This window comes from Ammospiza caudacuta, chromosome 8 (assembly GCF_027887145.1).
Source record: "Ammospiza caudacuta isolate bAmmCau1 chromosome 8, bAmmCau1.pri, whole genome shotgun sequence".
NCBI lineage: Eukaryota > Metazoa > Chordata > Aves > Passeriformes > Passerellidae > Ammospiza > Ammospiza caudacuta.
The window spans coordinates 20057197-20081283 of record NC_080600.1 but is presented as its reverse complement, the minus strand read 5'-3'; the positions used below and the strand labels follow the sequence as shown (position 1 = coordinate 20081283).

General features: G+C 36.9%; 2 protein-coding genes across 2 annotated transcripts in view; one reads left to right on the top strand and one right to left on the bottom strand.

Moving 5' to 3' along the window:
• PDE1A (phosphodiesterase 1A) overlaps positions 1 to 1121 on the bottom strand; it is a 197767-nt gene extending 196646 nt beyond the window's left edge. The window contains exon 1 of the mRNA XM_058809758.1: positions 989 to 1121. The gene's annotated coding sequence lies outside the window, so the exon portion shown is untranslated. The remainder of the gene's footprint in view (positions 1 to 988) is intronic.
• DNAJC10 (DnaJ heat shock protein family (Hsp40) member C10) lies at positions 828 to 23066 on the top strand. Its single transcript, XM_058809757.1, has 23 exons — positions 828 to 1157; positions 1431 to 1789; positions 3301 to 3466; positions 5175 to 5225; positions 6543 to 6625; positions 6793 to 6924; positions 7825 to 7918; positions 8142 to 8219; positions 9401 to 9444; positions 9791 to 9928; positions 11252 to 11341; positions 12076 to 12189; positions 12958 to 13072; positions 14798 to 14925; positions 15188 to 15304; positions 16051 to 16152; positions 17164 to 17319; positions 18227 to 18360; positions 18822 to 18875; positions 19245 to 19392; positions 19864 to 19983; positions 21101 to 21217; positions 21484 to 23066. Exons 2-23 carry the CDS (start codon positions 1589 to 1591, stop codon positions 21493 to 21495), a joined length of 2394 nt encoding a protein of 797 aa, XP_058665740.1. The 5' UTR covers positions 828 to 1157; positions 1431 to 1588; the 3' UTR covers positions 21496 to 23066.
• Positions 23067 to 24087: the final 1021 nt, after the last annotated feature.

Genomic DNA, 24087 nt, shown 5'->3' with positions numbered 1-24087 from the left:
GCTGAAACTAAGGAGCAAGTACAAAATTAATTCCCTTTCAACAATGAGCCTTGGGTACTTCTATGTTACTTTAATATTGTCAGAAGCAAAAGTAGTCAGAACTTATGATCAATTCCACCTACACAAACGAGAGGAAGGGAGTGAATAAAGACGTTGGACATAATTTCAAACAAAGCAAGTGCATAGAGGAGCAGACGGTAAGAAACACTCAATTGTAGGCATTGCAATATAATCCTGAATTATCTTTGGAACAGAAAATACGTGCAAAGACTTCTTGCAATGTATATGTATTTTATAACCTGCTTTTTAGGCTCAGCTCATTAAACAACGTACTTCTTTTTCTCCACAAACGGTGAAAACTGTTTAGCGCTTAAACTATTAAGTATTTAATGGTGCTTAGCCCTATGTGAACTTTTAAAATAATTCCCCCGCAACCCCCAGAACACACCGCCGCTGGCTCTAAGTCCCTAGAGGCTCTTCGGGCGGGGCGTGCGCTCAGGGCGCGGATGGGGCAAGAGCCTGCGGCAACCGCCCCTGCCCAGCCCCGCCGCCCGCAGCGCTCCCCTCCGCGCCCGCCGGGGCTCCCCGGGCCCGCGGTGCCGGCAGCAGCCGGGGCGGACCCGGCGAGGAAGGGGCGGGCCGGGGCCGGGCCAGCGTGCCCGGAGGGAGCGGTCGGGAGGAGCCGAGCCCCCCGGCCGAGGCGGGCGCGGCGCCACGTCAGCCCCGGAGCCGCCCCGCCCGCCGCCGGCCCAGAGCCGGATCCCGGATCCCGCCGCCCTTCCGCCGGCGCCGGGGAAGGCGCAGCCATCCCAGCCTGCTCCGCGCCCGGCCCGCTCGCACCGCCGGCTCCCGCAGCCCCGAACCCGGCGCCGGCCCCGCTCCCGCGGCCGGGAGGGCAGAGCGCGGCGGCCGCCCCGCCCCGGTGCCTCCCCAGCCCTCTCGCCGCAGCCCGGCCCCAGCTCCAGCCCCGGCCCCGCAGAGCTCCGACCTGCACGCTCCGGGCGGCAGCGGCGGCTCCCGGCGCGGGGCTCGCCCCCCGGCTTTGTCCGTGAGGGCCGTCCGCAGCCTCCTTGGCGGGCAGCCCCCGCCCCGGGGCGGCGGCCGGCTCAGCGGCACCGGCCCTTCCCGCGGAATGAGCCCCGGCAGGGCTGCTGAAGGTAGGTATGAACCCTCCTACACCCGCCTTTTCTAATGCGGTACAGGTGTGGGGCTGTTAGTGCCATCCAGTGCAGCTGTGCATGATTACCCCCATTAAGGTAACAGTTCAGAGATGCTCTACCACTTGTGTGGTTTCCAGAAAGAAGATAATTAGCCATCCAGAAACTTAAATGTTCACGTGCAATCCGCACAGGCTGATGTTGGGGTGTGTTACTAACCTGTGTTTATTGAAGAGGTAGTGTTTAATTGTTTTTTCTTCTGTCATTTTCCAGGGTGTCTCTTTAGCAAGACTTGTGACATGAAGTAGAACAGGCGTTTTGAAGATCTCTGCCATAATTGCAGCTGTATCTCTGAATGTTGGCACATTTACTGGAGACTCTTCCCAAAGTCTGTTTGAATCAGAGCCTGTGAAATTTCCAAAAGCTTCATAATGGAGTTTTTAGCATCCAAAGGAGATTATGTGAGATATTTCAAAAGGTCTTTATTGCTACTTTTAGTATGTGTAATAGTTCTTGTATGCACTGATCAAGACTACTATAGTTTACTTGGAGTATCCAAAGAAGCAAGTAGTAGAGAAATACGACAAGCATTCAAAAAGCTGGCATTAAAGTTACACCCTGATAAAAATCAGGTAAGTTACCTTTTTAACATGTCAAAGGTGTTGACTTAATGAATCTTAGTGTTTAAACAAAAAGCAGTTTTACTTTATCAAAAATGTCTCTCTGTGAACCACCTGATAATATAGTTCGACTCAGATTTTCTGCAGAGAAAATTTACAAAAAATGATAGAGTTGAATTTGGGCTGTGTTAAATTGCAGTAGTGAAAAGAGTCAAGATTCTCTAATTCTCACTTATATTTTTGTAACTAGAAGGAGACTTATTTGTGTACTGTATTACCTTGTTGGTAAGCTGTTGAGTTTTCTTCTTTCCATTTAGTTTTGGGGGACTTGCTGTTTCCCTGCCCTGAAGTCTCCTCTAAACATCAAATAAGAGCAGCCTGTTCTGAGACATCAGTCTCCAAGTACCAAACAGGACAAAACAGACATCCTGGAACTGCCAATGGATAATGGTGGAGGTTACTCTGGACTAACTGGAGAGAGACGATTGGAATGGCTTAGTCTGTGCTGCTGTATTTCTGAAATACAAAGAAATCACTTTTAAACATCATCAGTTTCTCCTTGAAATGACGTGAAATAAGCAGAAATTCACAGGAAATAAAAGGGTTTAGAACTTTGTATGTACAACTGCACGGAGTCCCAAAAGACAGCAGTATTTCATATCAGCTCAGGGCCTGCCTTCACTGACTACATTGGAGCCTCTGACAGCTCAGTGAGAAAGCCAAATGTCAGCAAAGTTAGGAATGCCAACTTGTAGCTATGAAATGAAAGTTTTGTTTTCTCTGTTGGTACTTTCAAAATGATGGCCTTTGGGGTCAGATTCTGTTGTTTCTGAGCATGCAGATACTACTAAAGATTTTTCAACAGGTTATTTTCAACCTTAGCAATGATATATAGAAGATGAGCCCATTAGACAAATTGCATAATGGTAATTAATTTCCTATGTATCTAGCTAAAACAAAAATCTTAAGAAAATGTCTTTTGAATGAAACGTGTTAGCAGAAGTTAAAAGAGCAGGACTGTGTGGCACATTTTGCACACCACTGTTATACTGCACCTGTCATATCCCAAGCTTGAATTCAAAATGTGTCTGCAGATTTTTCACCATTCTGACTCCCAAGCTACCTAGAGCAAAAATGCTTTTTAAATAAAAGAAGTAGGGATTCTAGGGGAGTGGAAAAGATTATGGAGGAAATGATATGTCTTCATTCTTCAGTATTTATTTAAATTCCACTGAAAAGAGAGTTGAAAAAAGAGGGTTCACTGAAGAATGTTACAGCCTCCAACCAGTTCACTTTGTATTTCAATTGTACTTAGTGAGGATGGAAGACATAAGAAGAGAGACCTGGTTTGGGAGAGGAAAACTTTGCTGTAGTTTGGTTTGAGATCACAATGCAATGTCTGCTTCCATCACAACTGACATCCCTAGCAGGCATATAAAAATATTTCCAAAGATAATTTTCTCAGCACTGTATGCACTATATGGTTTATTGATTAATTACTAATTATAGTTTTCCTTACACAGAATGATCCAAATGCACATGACAATTTTTTGAAAATAAATAGAGCATATGAAGTACTTAAAGATGAAGATCTACGGAAGAAGTATGATAAATATGGGGAGAAGGGTCTCGAAGACCAGCAGCAGGGAGGTCGGTACGAGAGCTGGAACTTCTATCGCTATGATTTTGGTAAGTTTTGATGTGTGTTTGTGACTTGCTTAAAACAGTCAAAGGAAATGTCATATTCAGATCTATATCAGAGCTTTTTGCATGTTTCTTATGTGCCCTCTCCAGATTTCTGTCTGCTCTGTAGCTATCACTTTCTCTCTGCTGGCCCAGTATTTTATTTACCTTGTTAATGGCTACCCAAAGGTGCAATCTATTTACCTGGCCTTTTGTTCCTGCTGCTTGCCTTTTTATAGGTCATCTAACTTCTTGTTTATTCTTTTTAAAGTGCAGAGAGTTTTTTCACTTAAATGTCGGTGTTAATATTTCATCAGGATTCTTTTTAACTTTTTAATGCAGGAAGACCTTCTTTGTTTAGTATCCTTCAGGGGGATTTTGAGAGGAAATTTTTGCACTGTCAAGGCTATTTGATATGCAGTTATGCAATTAGACATCAGTAAAGAGGTAGCAGAAACTGAAAAAAAAATAACAGAGTCATACCTAAAATGATCTTGAGACAAGTTGCTTAATGTTTGTCTCAACAAATTTTAGGTAGTTGTAGGGAAAGGTTGCAATTAATGATTCTCAGAGCTGCTGTAACAGGAGTAAACTACAACAGGGAACTGAGGAACATAGTTGGATTGGGATGAAATGAACAGCTGAAGCGAACCTCTGCCTTGGCAACGATTTTTTTCTAGTGTTGTTTGATTTAACATGTCCCAATCTCTAAGAAATTAATGTCTGTGCAGATTGAAATTGAATAAACCAGTGGCACAAGTATCACAGGAAAATATAGAAATTAGCCTAAAACATCTTCAGATTTAAATTTTATCTCCCTGAAGTTTCACTGCTTGATTGAGAAACAGTATCCTGAAATGTCTATTAATCAGTGATTTAGGAAGCATCTATTTTTGTATTTTATATGTGTGTGTACCTATATGCAAGCATAGCTTTATATATATTTATATGTATGGGTGAACATATGTACTCTATTATGTGAGATATAAATGGAAAGTGATATGAAAAGTACCTTGTCACCTGTAGATATTAATTTCTCTCATTATTTATTTGCATTTGATCCTTGTGTACTTCAGGTGAAATGACATCTCACCATGTTAGGTACTGTAAAAATCTGCAACCACAGTAGCATAATAAAATGCTCTTTATTAGTATTTTTGGTACTCTGCACTGCCTTTCTTGTGTAGTTGAAGTAGTGGAGTGTTTTGTAGTGATGCCCTAGGTAGGACTGGTTAGCTTTGTCTTCCTTAACTTCCTTACCCAATTCATTCCACTGCATTCACACACATACTTTGTTAGTGGAAAAGCCTGTGGCTGGAAACACCTTTGTGGTCTAAATGTTTAGGTAACCAGAGGCTGAGAAAGTGTGGAAACTTCTGGTCGTTATATAAAGCTCTCAGTGAAAGCTGAGACTTCTTGAATTTTAATCTGACAGCTGGATGATGTTATTTCTAGCATCATTTCTCTTGCCATAACAGCAGTAGTTCTGCTGGCTTCATGGTTGGTTGCTAAATTATCAAAAGAATGTTCTGATAGTGGCTGTGGTAGCAAGAGAGTGAGTGAGCAAGCAAGAGGTTAAATAAGGATAGCATTTTTGTAAAACCTCTTTGCCAGTTTAGTATTTCAACTTAAATCTACTGTCTTCTGTTGTGCATAAGATGATTGGTTGTTTTAAAGGTGGAAAAATAAAAGAAAATTGTTGATTTTTTAATAGGTATTTATGACGATGATCCCGAAATTATAACATTGGATAGAGGAGAATTTGGTAAGTTTTTTAAATAAATGGCTGTTTGACAACATGACAACCCAAAGTACAATTTTTACATATTGAGCTGCGTCTTAGTAGGCTTTTCTTACCTGTCTTTACAAACACATGTTGGAAAATCATCTTCACATGAGAAAACAAACAATAAAAAAACCCTTAATGCTTCCTGTTAAACACTAGTTGGCAAATCAATCAATATCAATATACAGCTTACATTAAGTTTTAGAGCTATTTTGTGAGGTCTGTAAAAGGAAATTATTTGAATTAAAATTTTGTTACTCCTAATTCATTGTTGCTGTTTCTGTTGTATAAAAATGCACTTGACAAAACTTTTCTAATATAATTTTTGTCTGTGAAATCCAGTCACTTGTGTGTAGTTCAAAACCAGAAGGTGATACCAGATACTAATAGCACAGCTAAGGAGAACAAGGTGTGGAAAGAGAACAGTTTCTATGTGAATATTGTCCAGGTTTTTTTTCTTTTAAAATTACAACTAAGTTGTTTGTAACTAAGAGAGGCTAGAGTAAAAAATACTGGATTTTGTATAATTTTTCATCTGCATATTGAGTATGGTTTCCTGTGTGCAAAATTGGACCTACGTGCTGAATTTGTCTTGTAAACTGTTGTAAGAGCAGACCCTCATGATTTCCCTGAGACCACAGGCTTTCTTTGGTTAATCTATTTGCAGGGTCAACATATTCCTTCGTTGTCTTTTTTGTGAGGATATTTTAATACAGTCAAATAAATCCACAAAATCCACTACATGAAAATTGGACAGGCTGAAAGCCAAGTAATTAAAGCTGATAACTGCTCTTTGTGTATATTTTGTTGCTGTTGTTTGCTTTCATAAGCAAGATCATTTATGTTTCCCTTGACTTTTCTAGTAATTACATTAACTTGGATTTTTAAATTACATTAGACATGATTTCTTCATAAAAATACTGCCAGGTGAGACTCACTAAATACATAAAGTAATATAAGGAAATGGAAAATTCTAGTGGGTAAAAATCTTTTAGACCTTGTATTTTGTAACTAGACTTACGCTATCGCACATTTCAGCTAGAATATTCTGCAGACAGAACTTTTTTTCTTAATTAATAGAACAGATACTAAAAGTCAGAGTGCTGATACCTTCTGAGATAGGATTTTCATGCACCTGCCTACAACAGTATGTTCATAAGAGTTACTGTTAATGTGCCTGACATTAAGTACTTAATACCGCTTTTGGGGAATATAGTATAGCAAAAATGTACATCCTAGATGTTAGTACATTGCACGTGTGCATGATTTAATTACAATTTTCTTCTCTCCACCTAGATGCTGCTGTTAACTCAGGAGAACTGTGGTTTGTGAATTTTTATTCTCCTCGCTGCTCCCACTGCCATGATTTAGCACCTACGGTACGTAAACCAATTAAATGAACTCTGGTTTTAATAGCACAAAACTTAATGAAGTAGATTTTTACACTGAAGCTGAAACCAGAGACAACAATTCAAAATTCCAGAAATAAAGCATGAGTTCATTATATCTTTATAGGCAAATAGTCTCTTTTTAAATTTTTTTTTAGTGGAGAGAATTTGCTAAGGAGCTGGATGGAGTGATACGCATTGGAGCTGTGAACTGTGGAGATAACAGAATGCTGTGTCGAATTAAAGGCATTAACAGTTACCCCAGTCTGTACATTTTCAAAACTGGAATGGTGAGTGATAAGACTTCAAGTGTTTTTAGAATGAAATCTGGAGACGTGTTTCTTTAGTACTTGTTCAGTCATAGAGTTTCTTTATAAAGATCTTGCTCTATAGTATGTTACTTCCTTTAATAATAAATACAACTTTATCTTTACCTGGGTCAAATTATTTTACAAAGTTAACGTCAAAAAAAAGTATTTGTTAATACATATAATTTATATTTTATATATAAATAAATTTGAAATAAATGCTAATATATTTTTACAAGGGTTTTTCTGAATAATTTTTCTGTGCAACATATCACTTCTGATTGGGAAGCTACTGTCAGCAGTGGTGCTGTAGCAAACAAGTCTCCTTGAGCAGTTTCTCTTATAGTGCTGTAAAGGACTTTTCAAGTACAAAGCATAGTCTGTGGTTTTGAGTCTTAAAGAATATGACCATATGCCTAAAGAAACTTGGAAATTCCTTCTGCAAGATTCCCTCCATGCTACCTGCATGATGTGTGTCACTCTTTTTAGCTGCTTGCTAAGTCGTGGTGCTGGGGTGGTGTATAAAGTGCACTCGAATAGATGGGTACATTTTGACAATGGTAAGTTTTAAGAAGTTGAATGCTAAATGGAGTGATATAAGCAATTTTTATTTAAACAGAAATACAATCATTGGGAGTTGGTGTTTCTAAGACTAAATTATCCTCATGTTGCAGCATTTGGAAAGAAATCACATTACAAAATTTAAATAAAGGTTAAATTTCAAATATTCGGATAGGAGAGGGAGAGAACGGTTAGGGTGGTAGTGGGGGTTGGTCCTGCAGTTGCTTAAGTACTCTTAGAAGAACACAGTAGGTTTTGGGTGGGGTTATTTGCCTTTTTTTCTTTCTTAATTTTATAAACTTTACTTTTTGTCTTCTATAGCAACCAGTGAAATATTACGGAGACAGGTCAAAAGAGAGCTTAAAGAACTTTGCCATGCAGTATGTTACAAGCACAGTCACTGAGTTATGGGCAGGTAATGTTCATGTGTTTAGCTTGGGGGGCTGTTGTTGACATTGTTTTTACTATATAAAATAGGGCAGAAACTATGCATATGACTGAATCTGTCAACTATTGCTAAGTCTTCTTTTTGAGAATAAACACAGTTCATATTTGTAATTTGCTAATACAAATAGAAAATCTTGTTTCATGGCCATGTTTAACTAGTCGCAAACTGATGCAAATTGTTTCATTCTTAGGAAATTTTGTAAATGCTATTGAAACTTCATTTGCATCTGGTGTTGGTTGGCTGATCACCTTCTGTGCTGAACGTGGGGGTAGGTATATTAAATACTTTTTAAATAATGTGACAAAAAAAGGACTTCTGTTGCTAACAGCATAATCCCTTTTGCTGCTAAAAAACATCTTAGGTTGCCACAGTGACCTCTGATTTAAGCTCTCTGTTAAAAGCAGTTTGACAAAAGGACATTATTGGAAATATTATGTTATTGTGCTTCTGTAATGTCCTGTGAGTCATTCAAGCAGCACTGGAGTGTAACCCATCAGGAGGGGAAGTGGCAGAAAAGGTTTCTCCTTCAGTTTCCAGCTCAGGTGACAGCTACTGCTGAGGTACATGCCAGCTTCTTATCATAGCTGAGCAGCAGAAAGGCTGTGTCTCCCCCTTAAACCACCAATATTAAAAATTAGCTGAATTAGTTAGTTAATAAGTTAGGTTTGCACACAGTAATTGCCTCTTACCATTGGTTTCACATCAGAGTCGTTTTTTGTAGCTGTTTGTGCCTGGCTTTCTTAGGATCAGTACTGGATACAATATAGGAGAAAGTTCCCTTGGTTAGCTGGTGGAGCTAAGTAAATGCACTACACCTTGGACAAATAAAAACTTCTCAGCCTTATAAAGAGACCTTTGTTCTGAGAACTGAATAGCCAGAGCCTCAGTCTTGGATTTACATTTGTAAATAGCTTGATTTCAACTTGCAGCCCTTTTGTTATTAAGTTTTCAACTTTGCTTTAGTTAAGGAGAAGTTGATGCATCTTATTTTTAAAAAAAAATCTGCATCCAAAGGCAGCCATTCAAAGCATATGCTATATTTATAATAGTGAATTATTATTTGTATCACAGAAAATTTATATTTCTGTTGAAACATCATCCCAAGACTCTATGTAGATACTTAGATTATTTTTTTTAAACAGTGATTAACAAATTTTAAAGGTCAGTCTTTACAGTAAAGAAAATAGTAAAATTGTTTAAATGAGGATTCTGTGTTGATGAAGCAAGAGAATGTTATTTTTGGGAGTTTTTTAAGTTAGAGTAGACAATCATTAAATGCTGATTATTAGATATGAAAATTCCAGGAATAGTGGATGAACAGCCAGGAAGCATGCCATTAGAAATGGTCATGTTTTTTGGGAGGAAAGGGGAAATTCTAAGCAAGAGTAGATTTAGTGCATTAATAAGGTGAAGTTTTATGTTTGTAAATAAAAATTTTTTGTTTCACAGATTGCTTGAGTTACCAAACCCGCCTTAAGCTAGCTGGGATGTTGGTAAGCAGTGTTTCACTTTAAAAGCATTACATGTTATATTTAAAATAAAATAACAGAAGTGAAAGCATCAAATTGTAACTAAAACTTTCACTGAGTTTAGTAGAACCAAGATAACACCTGTTAACTTTTAGAAGAATTCAGTACTTTGCCCAAGCAGCTTTTGAAATACCTAATTTTTTAAGAATTTTATAAAATATTACATAATAAATTACAGTGTTGTTTCTTTTTATTTTTTAAGTGTTACAAATAATTGCCTGTGTTGGGATTTTCAAAAGCATTTCTGTACCTGAAATTTAGAAATACTTTTCTTTGGATTTGTTTTGTGTTGTTTCTTTCCTAATTACAGGAAGGTCTTGTTAATGTGGGCTGGATGGACTGTGGTACCCAGGGTGAGCTTTGTGATAACTTAGATGTCTCATCTAGTACTACTGCATACTTCCCACCTGGAGCCACCATAAATAACAAAGAGAAAGGAGGTGTTTTGGTATGACTTGTCTTTCATTATCTATTTAGATAAACAAAGTGATAACCATGCTAAAGGAATGTATAGATAATTTCCAGACTGATGATACACAACTGAAAAGATGCTGTTTTCTTTTCTCTTCTAAACTGGTATGCTCTGCATGAGTTCATGTCCCTGTGCCCGCTCAGGCAGTGATCCTGGAGGTGATTCCAGTTTGCTGGGAGAGTGAGCAGCAGCCTGTGACTCTGCCTGGCCACCTCCCCAGGAGGCTCCCGAGCAGCTCTGGGAGCTCAGGGCTGGAAGTGCTCTGTGACTGCCCCAAAAGCTGATTCTAACCCTGCTGTCCTGGCAAGCCTGGGAGTCTCTTCTCCCGAGTAAAAACTGACAGGACAAGAGGAAATGGTCTCAAGCAAGGGAGGTTTAGATTGAATATTAGCAAATTTTTCTTTAGCAGAGGGTTTGTGAGGCACTGGAAGTGCCCTGAGGGACGTGGTTCAGTCAGTATCCCCGGGGTATTTAAAAGACAGGTATGGACATTGCACTTGGGGACGTGGTTTAGAGTAGTGAACTTGGCAGCTGCTTACAGCTTGGACTCAAGTGATCTTAAAGGGCTTTTCCTAAATTGTACTATGGTCTTTGATGTGCCCCTGATTTTTTATTCCAGAAATAATATGCAGCAGGTATCACAAGTTTGAGAAATGCTACCCTGACATGTGTGATAAAAGTACTCCTACAGTGTCTGTCAGTACAAATTTTACTGCTCAGTTCTATTCTAAAATTGCAACCTACATTTGTGTGGTAGTTTTAACTTCCCTAATTAATGGGAGACATTTCTGTTTGAAGCACGACTTGTTCCTTTATTGTCACTACTGTTACCTTTATTTTTAAAAGGAGGAAAATAAATTGCAACCTACCTACTTTGAACCTTTTAACTTACCAACTCAGTTACTGATTCATATTACTTCCAAAATTGTACAAGTTAAGGAAACCTAAATATCTCTACAGTGCAGTTATGGAATGCTGTAAAACTAAATTGGAAATCTTGTAAACTTGATTGTTGGGTTTGGTGTGAAATTTGAATTTCACACTCTTTGGTCACTGTCTTGACAAAATACAATTTCTTGAGTTGAATATTGTAGGCAAGTGAGTTAAAAGCAGTATTCTGAGAGTGATGTTTGTGGAATTACATGTATGAAAAAGAAGTTGATCAAATAAAATATTATTAACTGCATTCTCCATTTGATTGAAGGGAACAAATCAGAATAAATTCTCTGACACTTTGAGTACTAATCAGGTTGATGTTTGTAATTCCTTGTAATAAAGACAGTTAATTCTCTATCCTAGTTTCTTAACTCCTTGGATGCCAGAGAAATATATCAGGAAGTAATGCAGCATCTACCAGACTTTGAAATCATCTCTGCAGCATCACTGGAGGTAATATTTTAAAAATATGCTAAGAGTTCTTCAAATAATATATTTTTATTGTTATTTTCTACATTTTTCAAATACTGTTGACACAACAACTTAGCATTTCACTGAATATTACTTCTTTTTATCTCTACCCAAAATTATTTAACATTGTTTGTCTACATTCACTTCTGTTGTTTAGCAAAATAACAAAAGTAAGGGAAGAGATTTCATAGGAATGTAAGAAATCACAGAAATTGCCATTGCAACTCTCTCTGCAACTGCAATTTTCTAGTAATTTTTTGAATCAACTACATTGTAGAAAATTTTGGTTTAAGTGTGTTTTGTTTGGGAATTTAGCAAAGAAAAAATACTTGTTTATCCATGATAATTGGTGTATGAACTGAAATTGAGTCTTAAATGTAGCTCGTGTGTTGGAGGAAAAACAAAAGTAAACCTCTTTCCACACTGGTAGTTGCACATAGCAGCATAATTTACAACAGGAAATGCACACAGAAGCAACAACATTAGAGTGCAGCTTGTAGCCAGCTTGCTGTCAGATTTTTTCCACTTCCTTGATTATGATGCAGTAAAAGGAAGTTAGTGGAAGGACTGCATGAAAGAACTTGTTTAGTGGAGGTCTTTTGGATATGAATAACTGGACATTTGCCTTTATAAAGCACAAAAGAATTTTGCACGTTGGTGTGGTTGGGATTAATTTTTTGTGGTGTTGTTGGTTTGTTTTTCCCTGTGGTTTAAAGGACCGTCTGGCTCATCACCGGTGGCTGCTTTTCTTCCAGTTTGGGGAGAGGGACAAATCAAATGTGCAGGAGTTCAAGAAACTTAAATTTTTACTGAAAGATGAGCATATTCAGGTAAGAGTGCTCTCATCTAATGTTAAATGCTGTTTACATTCCAAGAACAAATCATGGTTTTCATTGTTATTAGCTTTTACCCCACATGACACCTCTGGTACTGGAAGAGAAATACTATCATATAGCAGATCTGCAGTAAAGTTTTTTATTTAAAGAAATCACTTACATTTCCTGTATGTTTTTAATAATGGAAAAGTATAGAGAGATGATATTTTAAATCTGCTTTGTTTTTGGAAATGTTGCTGCAGATCCTGTTCTGTTAATAATTATAAATTAACATTCCAACATCAAATTTATGTATGTGGAACTATATTTTAATTATTCAGAAAACCCTGTGATCATGTTGATTATTTTCTTAATAAAAAGAAACCAAGTTCAAACTTTGCACTAAAGGCCTACAGATTGTATTAATCTATGAAGTATGTATTTTTTTTTAATTGTTGCTTTGACTAGAAGATTTTAATGTTACATTTATTTTAGGTGTCTTCTAACTTCCTTGCTGTTGTATTTGGAGGGAGGGAAAAGATAATTCTTTAAGTTTTTATTTCTTATTTTGGCCTTTAAATTAAAAATTAGCAAGCAACCTAATATAGGTATGCTGGTAGTTTTCCTTGAACATCAATTTTTAAGATCTCCGTTTTTTATTAAAAAGGCTATCAGTTTCCCATATTTTTACCTTTGTTTTCTAACTCTTACTTCCTTTCAAAATATGTTAATTGATATAAATTAGGCTGTTTTAATTAAAATGACATTGTCTGTTAAATATAGGTTGGGAAGTTTGACTGTCTTTCCTCACCAACCATCTGCAACAAACTGTATGTTTATCAGCCTTGTTTAGCAGTCTTCAAAGGAAAAGGCACTGGAGATTATGAAATTCATCATGGTAAGGGAAACTTTGGCAAGTTTAAATCATGACCTAATCCCTTTGAGATGACAAAATCTTTGGCAAACCACTTTTTTTCTTCCCAAAGAACAGTTTTGTAGCTTTAATATTTGCTATCTTTCTTCTGGCCATGATGTAGCCTTACACAACCTATTTATAATTTCCTTTGGTTTTCTTTTTTCTATTTTTCCTGGGTAGGCAGTCATGAGATGCTGAGGGATCTAGTTTGTCTTTGCAGTCTGTTTCAACATCATTTGCATAATGACATACAAATGAAATCTCTGAAGCTGATCAGGACAGCTTCTGCTTTGGGTAGGATAACTAAAGAATGTTGTAAGGCACACCCTTCAGAGAGGCCCAACATGCTGGTTACACAGTTTAGCCAGTTTGACAAACTTGGATTTGGTTTCATGTATCACTGCACTAATTCCATGCTTTGTTAACTTCTGTCCAAGATATTGAGACTTTTACTTCTTACCTTCATTTCTAACATCACAGTTTCCTTTCAGGAAAGGTTGGAACTATGTTACTATTTACTGCTGAAAGGATTCAGTGATGCTGGTTGAAGAAGAAATGAGCCTAAAGCCAAACTGTAGCTTGCAGGAACAGGTGTAGCTTCATCCAGAACGTGGCACAAAGCAGTTATGCAGTGAAGTTCTCATTTTTCAGCCTCTGAGGTATTAGAAACAGCCTGCTAGGATTAAGCCAGAACCTCAGTACTGTTATAAAACAGGAAAAGTGAAAAGTTTTTCACTATTTAGAAAATATTAGGCTTACCAAGGGGAAAGGATGATCCCATACATCTAATAATTGGTATATAAGGAAGAGCCTTCTATACTTCCTCTATATACGTTGCTGCAGAGAGGGCAGGAAGAGGTCACAGCCATGCAGCATTTTTATAATGGTGTGGATTGCAGTGGAAGAGAAGTACATTGGACTTCAGTGCATTTTTTTCTGAATGGTTTGGTTTACTATTTAGAAAATAGATGGCATGTAGAACATTTACCAATAGCCATCTCACTCCAGTCTTTATGGGAAAGTAATCCTCAAAAGAATTTGGCTTTTTTATATGCTGTGTTGAAGGGCTTCAACAGTTTAAAATCTAAGAACAGTAATAAATCTTGGTAAGTCATTGTGCAGTGACTTCAGATTTGATTAACCTGAAGTTCTTATTCTCAGACAAACTCATTTCTGCTGACAAATACGTATACAAAGGTTATGAAGAGACTGGATCTTTGCCCACTGGAGCTGTGTGAGCAGTAATTTCAGTTACACCTAAATAGCTGTGATTTATCAATATAATTTATTTTGCTTGAAGTTTTTACCTTGTCAGTCCCTTTGCCAAGTCAAATGTATCTAGAATTGTACTTTTTAATTCCAACACAAGTAAGATGATAAAATGACCAATAATCCTGTCACAAAAATGTCATCATTTTGTTTGACAAAAATATGTTTTTTCTTGGATAAAGTATTTATTTGACTAATATTGAGTAGCTGGCTAGTTTAATACTTAGCCACATATCAACTATAGTATGTCCTGCCTGTGTAGGTTTGGACAGTTTAACATTGTCCTCCTAAGGAAAAGCAACATAATTTTATGCTACATTTACTTAAGCAGGCTGGGTTTAAAGATTAGATAAGGGACTCCTATTTCTTTCAAAGAGTTTTTTAATTACACCTCTCATAGGTAAAAATTGAATTTCCTTTCTACATTGTTTTTTGAAGGAAAGAAGATCTTATATGACATTGTTGCATTTGCCAAAGAAAGTGTGAATTCCCATGTCATCACACTGGGACCTCAGAATTTTCCTGACAAAGATAAGGAACCATGGCTTGTGGACTTCTTTGCACCGGTAAATATTGGATATCTATATATTCCTTCTTCTAAAATCTGTTCTGTAATTATGTAACAAGGTACTAAGGAGTAGCTAGAAAGTGCCCTTCAGCATCATGAGAAGGTGTTCTAATTCCTCATTCCCTGGCAGCTGTAGTTTCTAACTGGGTTTTGTGTTCAGTGCACTCTGTTGTCAAAACAGCAGATGATTAATCTCAGATACTCTCCTGAGAGCTACTTGTGGGAAAAGCAATTGCACTTACTTGCATTTTGTCTTCTAGTGGTGTCCTCCTTGTCGAGCTTTGTTACCAGAGCTGAGAAAAGCATCTAAACATCTTTATGGTCAGCTTAAATTTGGGACACTGGACTGTACTGTCCATGAAGGCCTTTGCAACATGGTAAGCTGCAGGAACTAAAAATAAAGAAATACAAATACAATCTTTTCGAACAATATCATTTTCTTTGAATTGGGGGTAGGAGGATATGGGCAGACAATGTTTGTCCTTTAACATTACTTTCCTAAAGGGCAGTAAATTAAACAGGCACTTGTATCGTATTTTTTTTAAAGAAGCAAACTATATAAACACTATAGATAATGTATTAATGCAGAATACAAGTCAGATTTTATTCTAATTTCATAGTGCTACTGGAAGACTTCAGAAGTCTCAGAATTTAATAATTCTGGGGGCTGGGGTTAATGTCTGAAAATGCATGGAAAATGAGCAAAAAAGTTTTATTTAGATGTGTTTACCCACTGAGGAATTCAAATTATGGGAACTGGCTGTGTTCAATGGTAAACAATAGTTATTCATACAGTCCAAACATTCCATCTGAGGACTGGGAATAGTTTTAAAGCTAAGGCTTAGGAGGCCCATGGATTAATTGCTGTGTTTGTGGAGCATGGCAGAAGAATTACTGGCTGTTTTTTAAATTGAGAACACAGTATGCCATCTCTGAATACAACTGGCACCTTCTCTGTACTGATTTGTTATGATGTCAGATTCTCACCTGCCTGTAAGCCTGAGCACTTGTACTGTACAAACTGAACAGATGAGCAGCTTGAGCCACCAATACCAGGGACAGTTAGAGGCAAGTCCAAGAGCCTTAATCATTCTGTGGAATTTGTTATTGTTTGTTTTATCAGCATAACATTCGAGCTTACCCAACAACAGTTGTGTTCAATCAGTCTGATGTTCATGAGTATGAAGGACACCACTCAGCTGAGCAAATCTTGGAGTTTATAGAGGTATGTAAATGATAATGTTGGTTGCAGTCTTCTTCTATGCAGTTCATACACAAATACATTCTTCAGTTGGAAGATTCTAAGATTTTTTTTCTTTTAATTGGACAAGGAAAATAAAAAGTGAAAAAACTTCAGGCAAGAAAAGTGATCCAGCAACTGTCAGTCAGAGACTTGACAACTAGTGGATTCATTCCCCTACTCTGTCACATAATTTATTTGAGAACATTAGCAAATAAAGAAAGATCCCTTCCAATCTGCAAAATAATGATAATTATTTCTATCTTATTGAGAGAATAAAGGAATTAATATTACAATACTTCCAACTTTTAAGGTGGAAATGCTTCACATACACACCTTGATATAGGAAGGGGTTCACATTTTTGTCAAGTAGATTGCTGCTGTCCACATTTTTCAGCTGTCCTTGAACTTTCTTAACTGCAAATTACTGGTATTGATCACTGTTGATACTAGAGTTCTGGCACAAAATTTGGCTCCAGCATTCAGGTTCACTCCTATATTCACAGGCTATTTTTCACTTTTTGAAGGGACATTTCTCTCCAGGTAGCTCAGAAAAAGCAGCTTCAAGAACACACATGCAGAAATAGGTAGGGATTAGTCTTTCAGTTGGCATTCAGAGGCCCATAGTGCACTATATGTATTCCAGCTTAAATAGCATGGCTGAGTTTTGTAACACCTGTTGCTGCTAGATAAGTTGGATTTCCTGGTTTTTACCTTCTTTTATTGTGAAAAGGCAGAAAACCTCCCTTTTGGACCCTGGGTGTACTTTTTTGATAGTTTTTCTCAACAACTTAGGCTTTTAAAAAATAGACTTTTGGGTTGAAGGAATGTCTTTTAGTGCTTCTATGCCTTTCAGTGGTGTGGAGTCTTCCCTGACAGAGCAGCAAGCCAATTTCACAGAACATTCTCGAAATTTGGCACTTTTATATATGATGGCCCTAGATAGGGGATACACTGTGCAACAATGAGTCATGTCTATGAGCTATCTTTATTTAGGATCTTAGGAATCCATCAGTGGTGTCCCTAACACCAGAGACATTTGCTGAATTGGTTCAGAGAAGAAAGCGAGAGGAGATCTGGATGGTGGACTTCTACGCTCCATGGTGTGGACCTTGTCAGGCCTTAATGCCAGAATGGAAGAAAATGGCCAGGGTAAATCACATTCAAACACTTTTCTGCTTTGGTTCCTCTTCTGGGCAATTGTTGAGATGGCACAACTGCTTTCTTAAGAGAATTGTCAGCTGAGAAAATATAGAGTCTAATACTGCCACCAAAACAGGCAATTCCTACCTGACAGTTTTGTATTGTTCCAAATACAAAGTTTTTATTCAGCTTTTTAAAAGCTTCAATACACTGATACTGTATTCCAGTTTTTCATGTTGGTTACAAGTGTGTAAGGTCATGGTAGCATTCTCTCATTTCCAGAAGTAATATTATTCTACTGACAACCATTCCTGGAGGTGTTCACAGGAATTTGAACTAGAAAATTTTGGGGGGAAAAAGAAGGGCTTTGGAAACAAGCCTGTGACTTTGAGACATTTAGAACTCTACTACGAATTATAGCCAGGATTTTCTATCCTGTTGGAATGTCTGTGAAGCATTAGTAGCTCTGTAGGACACATTCAGTAATCATCAGCTTCCCTGCCCATGCTGGGTAGTTTGGGCCTTTGCAGCAAATAGAGTGTGTTCAGGACAGGCCCACTGTGACACTGCTGGCACATCTGCTCTGCACCAGCCTTGGCACAGTTCCTGAGCTGTCATGGGGCACACAGGACCAGGGCATTCTTTGCACTAATTAATCCCACTCCTGAGTACCTTTGAGGTAAGGGAGGTGCCTCGTGAGCCCTGTGCATGCAGCTTATAGTAAATGTGTGCATGATGGGAGTGCATCTGGGTGGCTGGCTCTAGTACCAGTGATCTGTTTACAGGGAAGAGAAAAGCCTTGTTATAATCTTGGTTTGTTTTGCTGAGATTTTTTCCCCCAACTAAGAATTATTACTGAAATTGTAGCAGTATTGGTTAACATATTTGATGGTAGGTTTTCTTCTTTCTTTTTCAGATGTTAAATGGATTAATCAGTGTAGGCAGTGTGGATTGTCAAAAATATTACTCTTTCTGTCACCAAGAAAGTGTTCGGGGCTATCCTGAAATCAGAGTCTTTCCTCAAAAATCAAACACAGCTCATCAGTATTAGTAAGTACATTGCTTCAGTTTGGGAAACATTCCACGCTGTGAAACAAGACAAATACACCTCTTCTGTTGTCTAGAAGAGGTTTATCACAGCTATTAAAATAGGCTGCTAGGATATTACTGTACTGGATACCATTTGCTTTGTTACTTCAAACTAGAGATTTTATTTTGCCTTTTCATTTCAGTAATTTGAAATTACACAGGAATCTTAGTTTTTATTTCTTCTTTTTCTTGTCTTGGTCTTCTAGTCCTTTATTTTACAGGTTTTAATTTTATCTGTGAGACTTTTCATTTATTCAGATTTGAAAGCAGGGTAGAAATGTATCCTAAAACATATGCATTTACATTCTTTATTTGATTATCACCACTCTTCAGAGTAAGTTGTTTGTAAGGTTTTTTTCTCAGAATAATTCAAACTACTGTGCAACTGGCTTTTTGTTTTTTTTTCTTTTACATTTGTATAGTAGCTACAATGGGTGGCACAGAGATGCCTATTCACTCAGAGGCTGGGCATTGGGGTAAGTTACTGCACTCAACTTTGTTCACAAGCTGCTTGCTAGGATAAATTAATATTTAAATACTGTGTAAATCAAGAACTAGAAACACTTGGGTATATGTATTACTTAATTTAAGATGTTCAAGTTTATACATCTTTTAACTTACTGCTTTTAAAATTTGGAGAAATAGCATACTCTTTGCTGTCTACCCATCTCCTGCAGACCATATTTTGTTTACCACATTTAAGAAGTTATTCTCCTATAGTTCAAAGTGTGAAATAGGGATTTCCAGACTACAAATGTTCCTAATTTCAGAAGCTTTTCTGAAATGCAATTTGCTATTGTTTAAAGTTTTGAATGTATTTTGATTGTTATTCTTCCTTAACACAGGTATTTGCCACAGGTGTCTGTAGATCTCACCCCTCAGAGTTTCACAGAAAAAGTTCTGAATGGAAAAGATCATTGGGTCATTGATTTCTATGCTCCTTGGTGTGGACCTTGCCAAAATTTTGCTCCTGAATTTGAGATGCTTGCAAGGGTATGTTTTTAAATATACTGGCAGCTTGTTATAATTGTAATGGTTAAAATCTTACTCATCAGCACTTTGTTTCTTAGCAGTCATCCAAAACCCACAATACTTCCACGAGCCTCCTACTCAGGGAGTTTGCACACTTCTGGGTCCCACTAGACAGCGGGTGTTGTCTTCCACAGACAGACACACAGGGACCGTCTTTGGAAACAGATTTCAGCTTTTGATGGAGTGGCCTTTGGAGCTGTGGTGTGCTTTTCTGCTTTGCCCTGAATTCAAGTACAAGTTCTCTCTGAATACATAGAGAGACACCTGGTACAAGGCTGACAGTCTGGGAAGCAAGCAAGCAACTACTCTGAAATATTTCAAAGATTTCAGCAACAATTTTCTTTTTAGCCACACTGCTGGCTTATTCCACTCATTTGGTTTTACTCACCCATGGAAGCTTGTCGATTGTTTCTAATAAACATTTCTTTTCAGGCCGTTAAAGGAAAAGTAAAAGCTGGAAAAGTAGACTGTCAAGCATATGGTCACACCTGTCAGACTGCTGATATCAGAGCCTATCCTACTGTTAAGTTTTACCCCTACCAAGGAACAAAGGTAAAGGAACTAAAGAGAATACTTCTATAACACATTAAAGTGAATTGTTTATATATTACCGTGTCTCCAAATAATCAGTTTCAGTAATACTTAAAATAGTAGGACAGTGATACAATAATAATAAATTGCAAATTAGTAGAACTAAATAGAATTCTAATAATAATTAAAATGTGGGCTTAATCAGAACTAGGGTTTAATTTGCAAGGTCTTGGGTGACAAAATGTTTTTCAACTCTTACCAAATCCATCACCAACTACCCTAAAGTAGATGGTCTCTCTCTAAATGAAATACGGACAACTTCCTTTTGGCTAATGAGAAGTATAATTAAATGTTGTTACTATATTGAAAGATCAATTTTGACATCAAATGGTGTTTGATGGTTTGTAAGACAGATAATTAATGAAAAATAGATGGTTGTGTTGTCTCAAAAACAAACCTTATCAAACTATTTCAATTATCAGTGGGACTCTTTCAGATCATCATTTCCTACTAACAGAGTAATAGTATAAATTAAAAATACAAAAAGTATTCAGATAGTTATAGGGATTGCCTTTATTTTTGTAACACTAATAAATTTCAGAAACATTATAGTGACTTTTTTAATGTATCAATGCTGAAGAAAAAGTATTCACTGGTTTCTGATAGAGAATTGGCTTAACATACTTTCCTTTTTTTTAACTGAATTTATAATGGGAACTTCTAGAAATCTTTCATGGCACAATCTCACCAAATTCTATGAGATTTTCTGTGGTGAAGTGTAAAGACATTCTAGGTCTTCAAAGTAGCCACCCACAGCAACAGATTTCACATAGATTACAAAGTGGCAGACTTGTAATAGCTGTCTAGCTTAAACACTCACCTCAATAAATGTGAGCAAATTGTAACTATTTCAGGTTTCTATAATAATCAGGACAAAATTAGTGTTGTTCTGAAAACTAGCAGCTAAGAGTGGTTCTTAGTACCATGCAAATTAGTATTGTTTAAACAGTGACAAAAATATATCCATGAATCATAAATCAAGCTACCATGGCCATTGTATTCTGCCGGTTTTTTTCTTGAATTTTGTCTGAAAATTGTGTAACATATTACCCATGCTCTATTTTTGTTTTCTTTTAAGAAAAGTGTTCTTGGGGAATACATAGACAGCAGAGATGCAAAAGGTATAGCTGACCTTTTGAATGAAAAATTAGAAGCAATGGAAAAGAAAGAAAAAAGAAAAAAATCTAGAAATAAGGTAAGAACACTTACTGTGGAGCCTTGGCAAAAGACTTGCTATAAATAATAACTACTTAAAATGATGTTAGTATTTGCTCTTTATCCATAGAATTAAATGCAAATTACAGAGGCAAGATTGGGTAAACTTAAGATATTAACACACAGCTGCTTAAGAAATATTTTTCCAATTGAAAAATTATTGCTGCTGAAATTGTAAAATCATATGAAAAAATATTTTTGTTTGTAGTTTCAGAGAAACTCCATTGTTTATTTTCTTGTCACTAGGATGAACTCTAACTGGTACTGAAGGTAGATACAATTCAAAATATTCTGAAGCTGTGAAGATAGAAGACACCACAAGGAAAATATAAGGATAGTTACATTGGTGACAGGACACATGAAAACAAGTTTGAGTTCACAGGCATACACAACTGTATGAGTTCTGTTAAACTGTGGGGAGATGAAAACATTTTGGTTTTGGTGGAGGCAATGTTTCTGCATGTCCCTCATCTGATATACCAGCTACCTTCTTCCTGGCCAAACACTGGAGTTGACCAGAAATGTGGACTCTATCACTTTTGCCTACCCATTTACTAGTTCCTTATATTTTTTTCTGTCTCATCTCAAATGCTTTTTGAATGTGGCACTCAGCCTGTGGCTGAATATGCACTCGAAGCACTCTGCAATGCAGAACACAATGACAGATTGTCTATTTGACAGACAAACAGTTGGACCTGATGATTATTCTGCTTTGGGGTTGCATTATTGTCTAGTCAATGGCTAAGGAATAAAATCAAGAACTGGTAGGAGGATATGTTTATTGAATTAAATTGCTCTTGCTCTCGAGTGGATTACTCTGTTGTGGCAGTGTTGATGCTACCTGGATGAACAGAACTTTGAAGAGCTTTAGTTCCTTGGTTTGGTTTTGGGATTGTGTTTATTCTTTTTTTAAGTAAGAAAGAAAAAATAAAATAATTCAAATGTGGTATTAACTTTCAAAGTTTAAATTATGCAATAGATACATCTGGTTAAGTCATTAGATCATCACTTTTATCATTGTCTTTTTAAATATGAATGTATTCTGTGGACATAGTTAACCTCTTTTGGCATTACCACTTTCCCTTTCCCTGCAGACATATTTTTAGGTGGGGTTTTTTTTTGTTTGTTTTTATATAATCTTCAGGCAAGCAGGAGAGCAAGTGCCTTCTTTAATTTAATAATGAACACTGTACATTGCAATGTCTCCTCATACGTCTTACTAGAATTCCTGCTCTAAAGGGTAATATTTTTCAGAGCTTCTCCATAGACAATAAAAATTACAGCAGATGACAAAATGTCTGCAAACAACTGTTTCATGATTTCAATAAAATGCTCCCTAGCTCTTGACAGATGGAATTTCCTCCCTTCTCTCTACGTATTTAGACCTAGCATGACTGGTCAGTGTATTATGAGTATTACAAATTTGTAAATACATTGTTATTGACAAGTAACTTATTTCATGAAGAAGGCAGCAAGAAATGAAGAGATACAAGTAACTGAGACATTCAGCTGTTTTTCCTCTATTCTCAGGGTTGCCTGAATTGATTTTTCATTTTTGCAGCGTATTATTCTAAGAATGAAGAGACTATTGCATCTATTTTTTAATAAAGTAGATCTTCCTACATCCAAATTTAACTTCAAATTCAATCACAGTTAAAAATTAAAATTTTAAAACAAACTGTTTTGGTCAGTTTTTGCATATCACTGTAACTGTACTTCCTGCCTTCTACGCCCTTCTTGGAGAATGAGGTGTAGGAAAAGTTTTGAAACATATTTAGGCTGTGGGGAAGAGGCTTTAGTTTAAATATCAATAAAGTTCATTTTTAAAATGTAATTCTGTATCAAGGCATTCTCTTTGTATCCAGATTTCTAAATTTATGAGAGACCAAATGGATGTGTATGGGTGGGGGAAAATAAATTTCCAAATTAGATAATGCAAGTTTCTAAGATTTTCCACGTTTTCATGGATTTTTTTATAAAAATACTTAAAATGTTTCATTATTTAAAGTTTTCAACAGGAATGCACAAGAACTTACTTGACATCTGAAAACAGTGATGTTCCAATCCCCAATACTTCCAACCTTGGTCTTCTCTCTCTCTGCTAGAATTCAATACTAATTTTATATTCCCATATATGAAAAGCCACCACAATTTTGATAATAAACACCTAAAGGTAAATCATCAACATGATACAAAGTACTTATCCCTAACACTGAACAGACTCCTCCTTTTACTGCCAACTTTCTAGGATCTAACAGACTTCTCTAGCTGCCAACAGACAGTTAGTGGAGCAAAAAAGAAGAAAGTTTCCCAAATTAATGTATATGATAGCTGTATTCTGTAGAGTATTTCTTTACTAAGACCACAGAAGCCATTTTGGTTAAAATTTGGAGTGCAATTCTGCAGAAGCCAATACTTCCTGTAAGAAAATGACTACTTTACTTATATGTCAGATTATCAAGAAAACATTCAAGAGCTGAATTAAGTAGGGGTTGCGTTGCTGTGAAAACACATTAGTTCTAGTTAATTCTTACTGTACAACTGAGCTGACATGGAAAATACAGCCTGAAGATGTTCTGCTTTTTAGGGCTTAATAGACAAAAAGCAGAATATTGGTTTTCCAGAAAGCAGTTCAAATTAACAGGAAGAAGATATAATTTCTGCATGTTATAGGCCACTATGTAGTCACATAAAGTTCCCTTATTCTTTTCCTACCTTAACAGACACATTAGGAAGAATACAATTCAGTCAGAATAAATTACAGATCAATTAGAAATTCACATAGCTGACATGATTTATTTACAGAAAATAGTTTCTCCCCATCATATGTATTTTAAATAATATTTCTAA